The sequence below is a fragment of the Pogona vitticeps genome, chromosome 2 (assembly GCF_051106095.1).
Source record: "Pogona vitticeps strain Pit_001003342236 chromosome 2, PviZW2.1, whole genome shotgun sequence".
NCBI lineage: Eukaryota > Metazoa > Chordata > Lepidosauria > Squamata > Agamidae > Pogona > Pogona vitticeps.
The window spans coordinates 104,801,036-104,816,358 of record NC_135784.1 but is presented as its reverse complement, the minus strand read 5'-3'; the positions used below and the strand labels follow the sequence as shown (position 1 = coordinate 104,816,358).

At 43.3% G+C, this 15,323-nt stretch overlaps 1 protein-coding gene across 2 annotated transcripts in view; it reads right to left on the bottom strand.

Moving 5' to 3' along the window:
- The window catches only part of RAD50 (RAD50 double strand break repair protein), a 77,497-nt gene that overhangs the window by 38,037 nt on the left and 24,137 nt on the right, over nucleotides 1-15,323 (bottom strand). For both annotated transcript variants that reach the window (XM_072990187.2, XM_072990188.2), the window contains exons 11-13: nucleotides 14,713-14,895; nucleotides 14,233-14,390; nucleotides 5,770-5,945 (exon numbers count right to left, since the gene is read on the bottom strand). In XM_072990187.2, coding sequence (XP_072846288.2) covers nucleotides 5,770-5,945; nucleotides 14,233-14,390; nucleotides 14,713-14,895 — 517 coding nt within the window. The remainder of the gene's footprint in view (nucleotides 1-5,769; nucleotides 5,946-14,232; nucleotides 14,391-14,712; nucleotides 14,896-15,323) is intronic.

The following is a 15,323-nucleotide window of genomic DNA, read 5'->3' as shown; positions in this document are numbered from 1 at the left end:
CTTCTGCCTAAAAGCCTCTAGTGTAGATGCCTCACAATCCTTTTGGAGCCAGGTGATCCCACAATGCTATCTTGCTGCTGGCATATGACATATAGAGAACATCCCCACTTAGGCATAGGACAACCAATGAAGAACTATAACAAGGCTAAGGAGTCAGTGTTAAAGATGAAAGGCACGAATATACACAAGAAGGAAACCAGGATGTGTTCAATTATTAAATAGAGGAACATATAGAGGGAAACTGTCCCATAAGGAAGGTGGAAGGGAGAAAATCCAGAATGAAGTAAGAGGAAGTGTCAGAAGGTGAGACTGTCTGATCAGGAAGCACTTGCTCAGCTGATGGGGAAAAGCAAAGGATAACTATGAGCAGCACTATCACTAATGAAGAAACAAATCTGAAAGTATCCAAATGATGTGCACAGAGAAGAAAGTCAAGTCCAAAGCTGCGCAACACACATAAAAAGAGGTTACCTACCTGTAACCATAGTTCTTCGAGTGGTCCTCTGTGAATGCACACAATTGGGTATTACTGTGCCTGCGCAGGACCTCTCGGAGGTTTCTAGAGCTTAAGAACATGTGATTAGTGGGATGTTCCCCCGTGGAGAGCGTGCTCTGTCCGCCAGAGACCTCCTCAGTTCCCAAAAGTCCGCTGCTGTCAGAGATAAGTGTAGATGACAAGTGACAGACAGAGGGGAGGATGGGCGGGATGTGTGGATTCACAGAGGACCACTCGAAGAACTATGGTTACAGGTAGGTAACCTCTTTTTCTTCTTCATGGTCTCTGTGAATGCACACAATTGGGTGACTAGCAAGCTCACTTACCGGTTGGTGGGACATCACTGAAGTAAGGAGGTTGGGCAGCTCGGCAGAAGGCTGCATCACTCTTTGCTCGAACATCTAGCCGGTAACGCAAGACAAAGGTCGACGGGGTAAACCAAGTGGCAGCATGGCAGATGTGAGAAATGTCAACGCCATGTTGAAAGGTAGCTACTCAGAAAAATTCGTTAACAGATCAGAACTGATAGGCAGTATCATTGAAATGGAAACATAGAAATTTTTGATGTCAAGGGTGGATGGAGATATGGAAATAAGCATCTTGTAAGTCGATGACTACGAACCAGTCTCCGAGAGAAAGGAGAGGGATTACAATGTTGAGGGTAGTAATTCTGAAACGTTTGGGTTGAATGCAGTTGTTGAGTTTTCTGAGGTTGAGTCTTTCTTTGGTACCGTGAAGTAATGGGAATAGAAACTGTTGTGGATATCGGACTGTGGAACTGGGAGGATATCATGTTTCTGGAGAAGAAGAAGTACTTTGTCTTGTAGGGCTGTAGAGAAGGGGGTGGTTTTTATGCGAGTGAAAGGTGGGGGGATGGTCGAATTTGATAAGGTAACCATGAGTGATGATAGAAAGGATCCAGTGATCATTGGTGATTTGAGACCATGAACTGAGAAACGGTGAGAGATGGGTATGGAAAGTGTAGCTCTCGGGCTCGGAGGAGTCAGGGATACACTTTGGTCTTTTTCTGCTGACGGCGAAATGGTTGTCATATTTGTTGTTGCTGTGTTTCAGATCGAAAGTTAGGACTGGATGAGGTTGATGGCATGGGAAATGGACAGTCAGAGGATTATGATCTGTAAGGTTTGTATTGTGGCTGGAATGGCTGGTATACAAAGGGCTGCTTCCTCCATTGAGGGCGCTGATATCTGAAAGTCTTCTGAGTTGAGTAAGACCTCGCTATTTTGCAAATCTTATGTAAATTGTCCATAACTTCATCAGTCTTGTCATTAAATAGTCCAGTTCCGTCGAAGGAAAGGTCTTCGATACGGGTTTTTGTGTCATCATAGACTACAGCAGATCTGAGCCACGCATGGCAGCATGACACACTGCTGTGTGTCTGGGAGTTATGTGCTGTTGTTTAGCTAGGTTTGAAGTTTCAAGATGTATGTTTAAGGCTTCTGACTTGGTATCATCAGGGGCTGTCTGGAGTATGGTAGGCTCCTATGGCAGCTTGATAGTTCGCAACCCTCATAATGAAGGATGTGAGCGAATAGAGATGTCTCCCTAAGATATCAAGGGGCCACAGAGGACTTGTTCCAGGCTCGAGACTGGTTAGATACGACTATAATACAGTTCGGGATGGGATGTTTTGAGAGAAATGAGGTGTCCGTGCTGTGAGTTTTGTAATGATTTTCTACTCTCCGAGAAATCTGGAGAGAAGATGGGGCTTGTCCCATGATTCTTTTATGAGATCAGGCATTGCTGGAATAAAGGCAAGACTTAATGGAGGCACTTTATCTTGATTTATAGCATCAAAGACTAAGTCTTGTTTTTGTGGTGGAGGTTCTTCTACCACAAGCTCTAAAGATTTAGCCATTCTTAGAACCATTTGGCTATATGAAGTAAAGTACTCTGAAGGGGACAGTGGGTGATTTTCTGCCACATCAAAGTTCAGAGTGGGAAGATTAGAGGGTTATTCTTGGGAAGTGATCGAAGGAGCATGATCGGAGGTAGAAGAAATTGGTGAAGGGGAACGGTACTGTGGTTTTTGTGGTAATCATTTTGAGGTCGAGGGCTGTTGAGTGGAAAGTGGATCAGACTCAGATGGAGGGGGTGGTGGACCTGGGTAAGTAATAGTGGCTTGGATGGATGAGGGGCAATGTTGACTCTGAGGTTGAGATGTAGTCAGTATCGAGCGTCCCAGTGTCGGGGAAGGTTTAGACTGTTTAACCGGCAGGTGATCAACATGTTCGGGATGATATCTCAAGGCTGGTTTGGCAGGTTGAGGTATTTATCGATAAACTGTGCTTCTGGAAGGTCAGTCATGATGTCGATATCGAGGTGGAGACGGGGAGGGTGATGGAGAGTGTTTGGGTGGATATGCAATGGCGTATCTTACACGTTTAGTCTCATTATAATAAAGGGGCTCCTCAATCTCATCTCCATGGGAATATGTCTCATAGCATACGTGGCATGGGTCAAGGTAGTCATCTCTCTGATGGTATCAGGAGGGTTCTCTATAATATACATATTCTCCCCATGGTGGTTCATATTCCACAGGAGAGAGGTGTCTGTTTTTTGCTCGACATTTACGAGGGGGCAATCTTGGTGGATAGTCAAGCTAAGAGATTGGTGGAGATACTGCTCGCCCTAATAGTGCAGCGCTGGAATGGGCCGAGGCCAGGCTGGATGGGACATCCACCATTCAGGGGCCAACACTTGGAGAGAGGCTATCAGCCGAAGCAATGGGCTAGCCTAGTGGCGGAGATGAGACATCGCCTAGATCCGAGACAGTCTCAGGAGCTTCTCATAAGGATTCTTCTAAGACTGGTGATGGTATGACCGTCTGAGGTGGATCTGGGTGAGTAGGTTGTGAAGATTTTCTTGGTTTTTTAAAATCTTAGTCTTCTCTCTTTTCGATTTAGATGGGTCCTTCGATTTTGGATGCTTCAGTGTCGACGTCAGCTTCGATCTCGAAGCCTGATTCCATCTGTGGAGCGGGCAGATGAAGAGATGTCTCCCAAAGGTGAGATCTGAGATGCTGTAATCTTAACTTGAGTGCCGGTTTAGTTTTTTGCACTCTGCACAGTTATGGGTTTGATGTTGTTCTCCTAGGCAGAGAAGGCAATGATCATGCCCGTAGGAGAATGGGATTTTGTTAGTGCAGAGCACACAATGCTTGAAAGGCCCGGGGGCGGGCATAAAAGAAGCGGAGGAAATGGGAGAGGAATAGATCGAGAAGGAAAGGAGAAAACGGGGGAAGTAAGATAAAGAGGAAGATCTCACAAAGGAACGCCAAATAAAGTAAAAATGGCCGTGAGGGACAAAGGAATAAGGCTTTCAAAAGTGAAAGTGGTGGCTCTAGCTTGTCAAAAGGACTGACCTGAGTGGCAGCTAAAAGGAACTGAGGTCTCTGGTGGGCGGAGCATGAGCTTCACGGGGGAACGTTCCACTAATCACATGTTTTTAAGCTCTAGAAACATCCGAGAGGTCCTGCACAGGTGCAGTAATACCCAATTGTGTGCATTTACAGAGACCACAAAGAACCATAACATGGTTGTTCTATGTTCAGAACTGTAAGGCACATTTAAATTTCGTAATATTTAGTGTGAGCACATTCAATTTTTCTACAGGCCAAAATTCTGCTGTTTAGCATAGTAAGTACTTTTGTTGTTGTTTTGACCACTTTGCTCATTCAACTTCCATCCAATTAAAACAGAAGTACAGAGTAAGGATCGCAGCTTGGACATCTTCCTGAACCTGGATCTCACCATGGAAACCCAGGTGGCATCTGTGGTCCGGGCAGCCCATTTCCATCTTTGGATGGAGGGGGTGGTGGACCTGGTGGACCTCCATCTTCCATTTCCAGCTGCATCCCTATCTAGACATGGGGGCACTGACAACGCTGATTCATGCCCTCGTAATCTCAAGAATAGACTACTGCAGTGCTCTCTACGTGGGGCTACTCTTGAGGCTGATGCAGAGACTTCAACCGGTCCAGAATTCGGCAACCAGATTAATAACTGGGTTGAAGAAATTCCAGCACATCTCCCCCATTCTGGCTGCCCTTCATTGGCTACCGGTTTGTTTCCGCATCAACTTCAAGGTTATGATGATAACATTCAAAGCCCTAAATGGTTTAGAACCTTTGTACCCCCAGCCAGATCTGTCCGTAATACCCATTCTTCACAGGCAGGGCAGTTGAGGGCCTTGACCCCAAAGGAGGCCTGGAAGAAAGAACAAGAAACTGGGCCTTCTTGGCGGACACCCCCCCCGGTCTATGGAACAATTTGCCTATTGAGATCCATCTGACACCCTCGCTAGATGGGTTTAAAAGAACATTGAAGACCTGGCTTTTCTACCAGGCTTTCCCGGAGCACTAAGATCTCTCCCTCCCTTTTTACCATCTTTTTTGCCATCCTCTCCATCACCCTTTTTACCACCGTTATTGCCATCTGTTTTAATTTCCCTATTTGTTATGTATTAATTTATTTTTATCGTGTTTTAATATTGTTCCCAATACTGTTGTTAGCTGCCCATAGTGGCCTGGTTGCCAAGATGGTGCAGAATATAAATTCATTTTTTTAAAAAAAGATAATAAGCAAGGTTTAGTGTAGTAATTTGTGGTTAAGCAAGTCACAAGTAGTGTAAGCCCATTTGGATCAATTGAATTTATGGAGGAGTTGACTCATCACATCCCCATTGATTCAATAGGCCTATGCTAGTGGATTTTGGTTAATGTATTTATCTCCAATATCAGGATGCCACATACTTGGCTTCTGTTTAAACATATACTAGTCATAACCATGCAGCTTGTAAGTTTCTCTAACATTACATCTTGCCACTTCACAAAGGATTTGACTATGTTATCTAGAAAAACCGTCTCTAATTTTGCTATATACTTACAGTCATTAAGTGTAGAAATCTTCATCACATGACCTACACTACTATGAACAAGTTCAAGTTTTTTCAGTTCTAGCTTGTGCTCAAGTAAGAAGAGCTGTGGTCCTTCTTTGTTCAATAAACATAATTCTCGAATGTTTTAGATTTGTACAATGAAGACTTAAAGAAGTCTTTATCGTGTACAGGGAAGACTTGAGGTATACTTTCAAATTTATTCTAATCATTTTCTCATTAGAAACAGTTACTTTTTAATTATAGAACAAGGGACTTAAATGCTAGAAGTAAAAACAGGACATTACATTCATCATGAATATCTGGTATTTGGATAATACTATAAAACTGTCAGGAGAGGAAGTTTATGAACTTGCCTCGCTGCTTGGAAGTTTTTTCAATGTCATCTTGAAGTTTGCAGAGGTCACTTTCAAAATCTTGGCTTCCACAAACATCAAAAAGCTTTTCTTCATAACTGGACAACTGCTCTTCTTTTTTCCTTAATTCAGCACTAACATGATTTTTGTTTTGCTCTGCTGAAACAAGTTCTTTGCTGAAATGGAAATATTGTTATAATAAAAAAAGAGATGAAACCATTCAAGTATATTCAGATTTTAAACAAAACTTTTACAAGTTTTAAAACTGGATGTTTCTATTCTGTTAAAGTGCTGCCCTTAAATATATAACAAAAATATTTAACAATAATCCTCCCAACACTGTTGGCCATGTCTTGACAGGTGTCAGACGTGAGTGAAGAAGAGTCTTGTATTTTGTTTTGTCACTTAAGAATACAGTGGTGCCTCGCTTAACGAGTGCACCGTATAGCGATGTTTCCGTATAGCGATCCCTTTTTCGGGATCGCTATACGGAAACATACCCGATCTTCGCAATGGGGAAAACCCGCATTGCGAAGATCGGGTATTGCGGCGGCCATTTTGGAGCCGCCGAACAGCTGTTTGGCGGCTCCAAAATGGCCGCTGGAAGCCCGGAAATGGCTGCCGGCAGCCGTTTTCACACCGTGCCCTCGCTTAGCGAGGACGCGAAAATGGCTGCCGGCAATTGGAATCCTCGCTGAACGGGTAAGTAAGAAAGGTATTGGAACGCATTAAACTAAGTTTAATGCGTTTCAATACATTTTCCCTACCCGTTTAGCGACGATTCCGCATAGCGAAGGTTAATCCGGAACAGATTAACCTCGCTATGCGGGGCACCACTGTACTCTGGGTGCAAGGGTTTAACAACAACATCAAAAACAGGCTGTAGTTTTAGAAGATGCAGCTGTGTTAGTCTGTGCTAGCATGTCAGGCAAGAATAAACAAAAAATTTTAAAAATAAAGAAGAGAACATTTTGTGGCACCTTATTACTATATTTTAATGTGAGCTTTTGTGGACAAGTCCATTTCTCCAGACAAAAAAGGCAGTAACTTACAAGGACATTTATTTACTCTTTTACTTTGGTAATCTGATGTTTTCCTTGATTTCCAAGTTCCTCTTACTATGATTTTTCCATGCTGGCCATATGACATTTGTCTATGTCAGAGGCTTCACTAGGGGTTTTACCAACCCAACGCTATCAAGAGGAATTTTTTTCTGTAAATACCATGTTGCTGACATTGTGAAAGCTGTCTGTGTCAGGTCTAATCTTCTGGGAACTGATTCTAAGCTCCAACAGATATGTAGCTTAAAATCATTATGTACGTAGCAAGGTTTAACAGCCACATCAATACTCAAGCTAGGATAGGCATTTTTTTTACTTCCTTTCCCCTTCAGGCTCTACCCTAACTACTTCTCCCTTCAAGTGCTGATTATTAGCAGAATCACATTGTTCACTTTCATCTGCAGAAGCAAGCCCAAACATAATGAATCAAAATAATATATTTGCCTCCCTCCTTTCAAATAATAGTATTTTATTAAACAGTAACTTAATAAAAATGACAGTCTTCTATTTCAGGCAACTATGACCAGTGTTAGTTTCCAAACTATGATTTACAAGTTCATTTCATATTGTGCTTTGGAGATTACCATTAACCCTTGCTTACCCAGTCTGAACTCCATCACCACAAACCTCAGAGTAAATGAGGTTGAATGATCATAAATGATCAAGAAAAAAAAAGACAGAAAATAATGCAAAAAGATGAAGTATGATCCCAAGGGAATGACTACAGCACACACCTACCACTCTATAGATTATGCCGACTCAGAAAAAAAGCACTTCCTTAGTCCTTCAGACCAAAGAACAGACTTCAGGGTTGGTGGAAGGGGAGAGAACGACAGGTTACCTACCCGTAATTGTAGTTCTTCAAAAGGACCTCTGTGATTCACACTGTAGGTGATCCGCGCATGCACCCGGAGCCTCGTCGGAATATTCTAGTGCTCCAGCGGTAGCAGAAAGATACATTAGTGCAGACCCCCTTCCCGTCACATATGTATCATGGTGCCAAGGCTCTCCCTTCAGTTAGGTCAACCGCCGCATAAAAAGAAGGGCATGACAGTGGGGAGGTGGGGTCGGGATGTGTGAATCACAGAGATCCACTTGAAGAACTACAATTACAGGTGGGTAACCTGTCGTTCTTCTTCGTGGCTTCTATGAATCACACTGTGGGTGACTAACAAGCTACCGTACCCAGAGGAAGGTGTTACGCCAAGTTAGATGATAATGGAGCATGCCCAAAAAACAGCATCAAGTTTCTGCCAAACATCCAATCGATAGGGATTGATAAATGTGGACAGCTGTGACCACGTGGCAGAGGTAAGCGAGGGGGATCCCTCAAAGAAATGCCAATGTTGGGCACCGATTGGGGCAAAAGGCATCCCGATGGTGCTGAGCGTAATTCATGTCTGCGCGAGAAGGCAAGCAGACGCTCTCGTAGGATTGGTGCCTTTGTTGATGTGCCAGATGCCAAGGTGATAGGCCTACAGGGGCAGAGTAAGGCACAGTTTCTGGTTGCATTTCGGTGCCGTCGATGTCAGGTGAAGCAACTGGTGAAGACTCACCAGGAGAGCCCGAAAATTGTTGAGAGCTGGTAGAAGCCATGAGCTGGTCAACATGCTGTTCCCATTCGGAAAACTGTGATGATGAAGGCTGGTGAGGTAGAAGTGCTGGACTCCAGTGGTTGTGGAGTTGGGAAAACAGTTTTGGAAGGCTTCAATTTCAAAGACTTAGCCTTCTTCGGTGGCAAAGGTTCAGGTGCCAAGGAAACGTCGGTGGACGGTTTTTGTTTGGTGGTTGTTTTCTATGTCGAGGGTTTCAACATTGACTGTTTGGCTTTGTGCACTCGTGTGGCGGTCAATGTCGGGGGCACAACAGGTTCTTGATGCTCAGAACAAGATGGAGTAGCCGAGGGACATTGTTTTGCCAACTCAGAAACAGCTTTATCCATGGCATTCACGTGGGATATGGATTTACAGGAAGATTGGGCCATGGGCTTAGCAGGTTGGAGATTGCTCCCAAAGCCGAAGTTTGAGCCTACAAAGGCAACTGCAGAAACCTCTGTACTTACAGTTTTTACAGTGAGGGCACGAGGAAGTTTGATGAGCCTCACCACGGCAAAAAAGGCATTTAGCGTGGCCGTCAGAAAGTGGGATTTTGTTGTCGCAGACCATGCAACATTTGAACAGGCCTGAAGAGGCCATGAACTAAGAACTGAGAAGAAAAGGGGGAGGGCTTCGGACCTAAGGTCGGAGCATACTTGTGGAAAATAATAATAGGGTTAAAGAAAGAAAATTTTAGATAATAAAGGGTAAGTAACTTTCATTTTTAGAAAAAAAAACCTCACAGAAGCTATCGATTGAGGCTCTTAATGCGGCGGTTGAAAAGAAACTGAAGGAAGAGCCTTGACACCAAGGTACATATACCGGGGAGAAGGGTCTGCACTAATGTATCTTTTTGCCATCGCAGAAGCTCTAGAATATTCCGACGAGGCTCCGCACACGCGCGGATCATCCACCGTGTGATTCACAGAGGCCATGAAGAACCATTTTCAGTAACACATTATTATTATAATTTGCTGGCTACTTGAATAGTTTTCTAGACACATTCACAAAGGATAAAATCCTTACCATAATTGGCACAGAAATTATATTTCCCTGTAAGAAGTATACCTAAAGTAGGCTAGATCTATTTCAATCAATGGGATAAATTAGTCATGATTCTGTATCAATTCCAATGAAAATTGACAGGGCAAGTCTACGTGTCTACTTGGATGCAGGGCCCACTAAATTCCATTGAGCATACTTTCTGGTATGTGGATACAAAAATGCATATCAACTACAGCAAGTGTAACCTGAATCCCAGCTTAATTTAGAGTAATAAGCAAAAAAATTTTTTTACTGCATATATTGTTTCCTCTGGCAGTTTCTGTGTTTCTCTATGAAAGTTCAACTCTCATTCTGAGAACCTATAATTTTTTTTAACAAGGATGAAACTAGATAGGCATTTAAAGTGTGTGTGTGTGTGTTCATAATCTGAAAAGAGCAAAGGAATGGCAAGTAATGCATCAGATTCTACATGAATTAAGACACAATTCCAAGAATTAACACTTTTACAAGAGAATGGGCAAGATGCAAGGCTTTCTAACAAAAGGTCTGCGGTAACACTTTGGTTGGTAAATTCTAAGGCACAGTCATTCCTCCCCCTCCTCTCCATTCAGCTACTCAAACAACAAACCACAGGAAAATTTCCCATCTTGGTCATACCACTGCCCCATGTCTGTCTATTTTCTTCCTTCCTCTACTTCCTAATCTCTTGGGCATTTCTGCCTCCTCTACTTCCTTTCTTACAGTCCTGCTTTGACTGTCGAAGCTCAAGCAGACTCAAGAGTTACCTAAGAACCTATCCCCCACCTGACTCTTATCATCTGCCAAGGTCCAACTCCACCAGTACAGTCAGAAGCACAAATGATGGCCAGTCTCCACTGGCACAAGCATAGCCAATTATTCCCAATTCCTGTGAGCCAAAGTAGGATACAGTAAAGAAGTAGGACATACTACAGATTTTCGGTCAGACCTGCCTGAAGTTATTTATGTCTGACTCATATCAAGGTGAGATTAGTGCCACATGCTTTACATGGTGGCATGAAGGCAGTCAAAGCTGTGGCTAAGACGTACTGTTTCCAGCACACATTGCTAGTTGTAGCTCTGAACAGATTTTGCAATGCTGTTGGTTTTGGTACAAACACTGATTTGGTTTTCATGATTCTTCTTAGAGGGATACTTTTTGCTAACTTAATAGTGAAGCACATACAGCCCACTATGTAATAACTATTTAAATGGTGAGATTCACCACAATGAGCAGCAATTCTTTTGTACTGGGTAACTAGCAGACTCTTAGCATCAAAGTGCATTCTTTTTCCACAGAGATGGAGCTATACATGAATTGTTAACTCCTACTGCTGCCCAGTGTGACGGAAAGAGGAGAAGGGGACGACAGAGGATGAGATGGCTGGACAGTGTCTGCGAAGCAACCAACATGAAATTGACACAACTACGGGAAGCAGTGGAAGACAGGAGGGCCTGGCGTGCTCTGGTCCATGGGGTCACGAAGAGTCGGACACGACTAAACGACAACAATGACTGCCACCCAGGAGAAGAAAGGCTGCGTTTAAATTTTTGACTGTTTGTAGGACAGACCACATGCTCTGTCCCCAGTTCTGACTTGGCCAAACAAAGAGAACAGTGAACCAAAAACGAGATTGATTGATTTGATTTGATTTATACCCCGCCCATCTGGTCTATATGACCACTCTTTGACTACAGTATAAAAGAGCGAATTGGTGAATAATATTATGGGATAGTAAATGCATCATTAACTGGAAGGGTTTGGACATGTCCTTTTTTGCAGAAAAGGATGGCCTTTCATATTAAGTCTTCAAAATATTCCATTCTGTCTGAAGCAAAAAAGCCACCCATATTGAAAGAGTTTATTTTGGTGAATTCGGGGGAGGGGGACTCCTTTGTTTGGGTGTGTAAGCCAGGGGGTAGACTTTGTGATGTGACTGTATGCCACTGGGTTGTATGGGTGGTTGTTGTGGTTGGTAGGGCAAAGAGAGTCCCCTGGACTGCAAGGAGAACAAAACTATCCATTCTGAAGGAAATCAAGCCTGAGTGCTCATTGGAAGGACAGATCCTAAAACTGAGGCTCCAATACTTTGGCCATCTCATGAGAAGACTCCCTGGAAAAGATCCTGATGTTGGGAAAATGTGAAGGCAAGAGGAGAAGGGGACGACAGAGGATGAGATGGTTGGACAGTGTCATCGTAGCGACCAACATGAAATTGACCCAACTCCGGGAGGCCGTGGAAGACAGGAGGGCCTGTCGTGCTCTGGTCCATGGGGTCACGAAGAATTGGACATGACTTAATGACTAAACAACAAAAGGCAAAGCTTGGGGCTTTTTTTCTCTTGTTGTTCTTGGTGTTGTGTTCTTGGTTACTCTGGTGACTGGGTGTCTCTGAGTGCAGGCAGAACCCCTTGAAGGGAACCCCTATTAAACTGGCCCTGAAGGGAGCAGTAGCTTTTCATTGCTTTAGACAAGCCTCCTTCCTATAACTTACAAATCTAGCTATGAAAGCAAACACTAATGGCCCTGGCTGTGAAGATAAGGAAAATCTAGCACTGCATAGCTACCAAGGGGTGAGCTCTGTACCATTTAACAGGGGTATGGTGCAATGTTTCAGAGCCTAAATCTGGTTCAGTGAATGAGCCTTTGATCCAAGGCACAGAGGCACAAGCTAAGGCAAAGGTCTCACTGGCTTTGTGTGAGACTGACTTGGTGCTCTTCTTGCTGGCATAATTTATCTTGCCTTCCTTGGGTGAGTAGAAACGGGGATTCCACCAAGACAACTTTAACATCTTCCATAACCTTAAATGTGGGAGAATATGATTTCTTCGCTATATTTCCCCCTTTGTCTTGCAGGAGATTCTGCTCTCATGACATCACCAAACAGATGTGTTCCTGGAAGAAACCTTGGATTCTGGAAATATGGCATCCCCAGCATCAGAGGGCTGAGCTGCCACACTGGGGTCTTCCACTTATAAAGAAGAAGCTGAAGTGTTTGAGTCTTCTTGCTTTGAAGTTGGAGACAAAAAAAAGCAGACTTGGGAGACCAAAACGGCAACAACTTTGTTTAAAAGTCAAATAAAGCCCTCTAAATTAAACAGCCTTTCTTTGGAAGGTTTGTTTGGGCTGAACTTTCATTGCTTACCATCCACTTCATATCAAGATTCAGCGACATTAGTAAAGCAAACTTCCCTAACACTTTGGGAATCAGAGAGGAAGCATTAGGACCCTCAGATGGCTGAGGGAAGGAGAGGTTTAGGTACAGCAGGGGGAACGCTCACTGAGTAACGAATCCCCCTCATTCCAAGGAGGAGGTACCGACATAATGGATTTGAGTAAAAGAGGAGAAGACTTTTTCCTGAAGTCTGAACCATCAAGGTTCTAGCTCACCTGTCGGTTGTGAATGAACAGTATTTTTCAGGGATGCTCCCTCGGCAAGTTCCCCCCACAGCTCATACCCATTAAAAGCCCGAGGCAATGCAAGTACAGTGGGGTCTTGACTTGAGAACTTAATCCGTATTGGAAGGCGGTTCTCAAGTCAAAAAGTCTGTAAGTCAAGTCTCCATTGACCTACAGTGCATTGAAAACCGATTAATCCCGTAACAGGCCGTTTTTGTTCCATTTTCGTTTTTTTTCTGGTCTGTAAGTCAATTCTCAGTCTGCAAGTCAAACCTAAATTTTGCGGCCAGAGAAGTCTGTAACTCAAAAAGTCTGTAAGTCAAGCCGTCTGTAAGTCAAGGGTCCACTGTATATGCAGAAGAAATGAAACTGAGTATCAGGAGCAGACATGAGAGAATAAACAAGGAAGGCAAAAAAAAAATCACTGGAAATGTTAGGAGAGAAAGGGAAATGGAGGGGATTTTCATAATTTAGGGGACCATGCCACCACTGTGTTATGGTGGGAAGGCTGGAAATTTTTAAAAATAAGGAGTCGAAAGCTCCTCCTTCCAAACCTTCTTCTTCCAATACAATATCTGACAAAGAAAGATCTTCATTCTCTGTGCCTGGATCTGCCCTGCAGAAGCAATTGCCCTGAGCTGCCCGACAGGACAAGCGCGCAGGACACTGACTCTCTGTTTTCAGAAAATCCCATCTCTGAGGGGAAGGCCGATTACTGCACCAGAGGTGAGCAGAGAATCCGTAGCAGCGATTATTATTATTTATTTGATTTATACCCCACCTATCTGGCCTAATAGATCACTCTAGGCGGCGATAAACATTACACACAGGGCAGAAAGGCCGAGGCAGGCAAGCGACTCTGCCGCACCCACCGAGGCAGAAGCCTGGCTGTCTGCAGCCAGACAGCACCCAAAGGGAGCGGTTGGGCCACTGCAGAGCTCCTTCATGATGCGGGTCTGCTTCAAAGCTTTGGTGTGTTCAAGTTCAAGCTCTCTTCCCCGATGCCTTCCCACCTGCAGCTGTGGGAAAGGAGCCATGGAGGAAGAACGAGCAGGAAGAGAAGGACAAAGGATAGCAGTGGTTTGGTTTGCTTCTTCTTTAAGGGAGAGGAGAAAAAGTGAAAGAATAAAGGCCGAGCGGGGACTTTCCTCGAACTGGGGGGCGGAGCATGTGGTCCACCTTATAAACAGCCAAAAACTTAGACCTTTGGCTCCTGCTCTTCTTGGGCTACAACAGGAGTTAACCCATTTGTGGATGGCTCCTTCTTAGCAGACAGAGACTACATTTTTTTTAGTGTCCAGAAAACTGAAAAAGTCATTTAATTGTTATATCACCCAAATAGTGCATCAATATATAGGCACATTTCACCCAAATAACGACTTACTTGAGCTTGGCAAGTTTGTCTCTTGTCTGATTAATTTCTTTACTTTTAGCGTGAATTGAATCTTCAAGTTGCTTTTTGTTTGGAAAATATCCAAGCAAGGAGATTAACTCTTCGTTGTGTCTGGCTTTTATTTTTCTGATTTGTTCCTCTTTGTCAGCCTTTAAATGTAGATAGACAAAAATAATTTTAAAAAACTAGTTTCAAAATCATGAATAAGCATGCAAAACCTCAGTAATTCTGAAAGCAGGAGACTGATTTTAGTATCAGAGCAAATCCTAGGTAAGTACATTCTTTGTGCACTACAACTTTCTTCCTTAAGACAAACCAAAATTCACCATTTTGTTTCAAGTGACAAAACTATGACTCATTCAGGCAGTGCTAAAGAATGGATTTTGTCTTAGGTGGGTATTAGTTTAACATAGTACCAAATATATTCTATGTATTCTAGTACAATCAGCAGTATCAGGAAAAATGCACTACTTTATCTTTCTTTAGCATGTCCATTTGGGTGATTATTGCAGTATTTAAGTTCAACTGTTCCATTTCTTTATCCAGTTTCCGAAGAATGCCATCCAGATTTGCCTTCTCTCTCTGAAGTTCTTGTATTTCCATTTCTAAGGCTTCAGTGTTGCAGTTCCTCTCAGCTTCATCTAGTTCACATTTCTAAACAGAAAAATAAAGGCAAGCAGACTTTGTAAAATTTGTGAGGAGGACGTTAATATGTATAGAAGATGGTAAAAACTGGAATGCTGTTCTCAGAAGGGAAAACTAGCCAAGGGTGCAAAACGTACTTTGTGGTGTTGAAGAAGCTCTTTCTCATCTGCTAGTTATTTCTCAATGTTAAAATAAAAGTTAAGTCCAACATATACTATTCAGACTGCAGTGGTGGCTTGCATAGTTGCACACTCCTCCCTACAAAAGAGTATCTTGCACAAAGAGAAACAGGAATTCAGAGGACAGCAAGGATACAGTCATTCTCCTGGATTTGTTTTCCATGGAGAACATATTGTATTGGGCGAGGGGGGGGGGTGATGTTAATCCCTGCAAGCAATTTGAAGCAATACAGTCCAGATACAGATTTATCTGCCTTA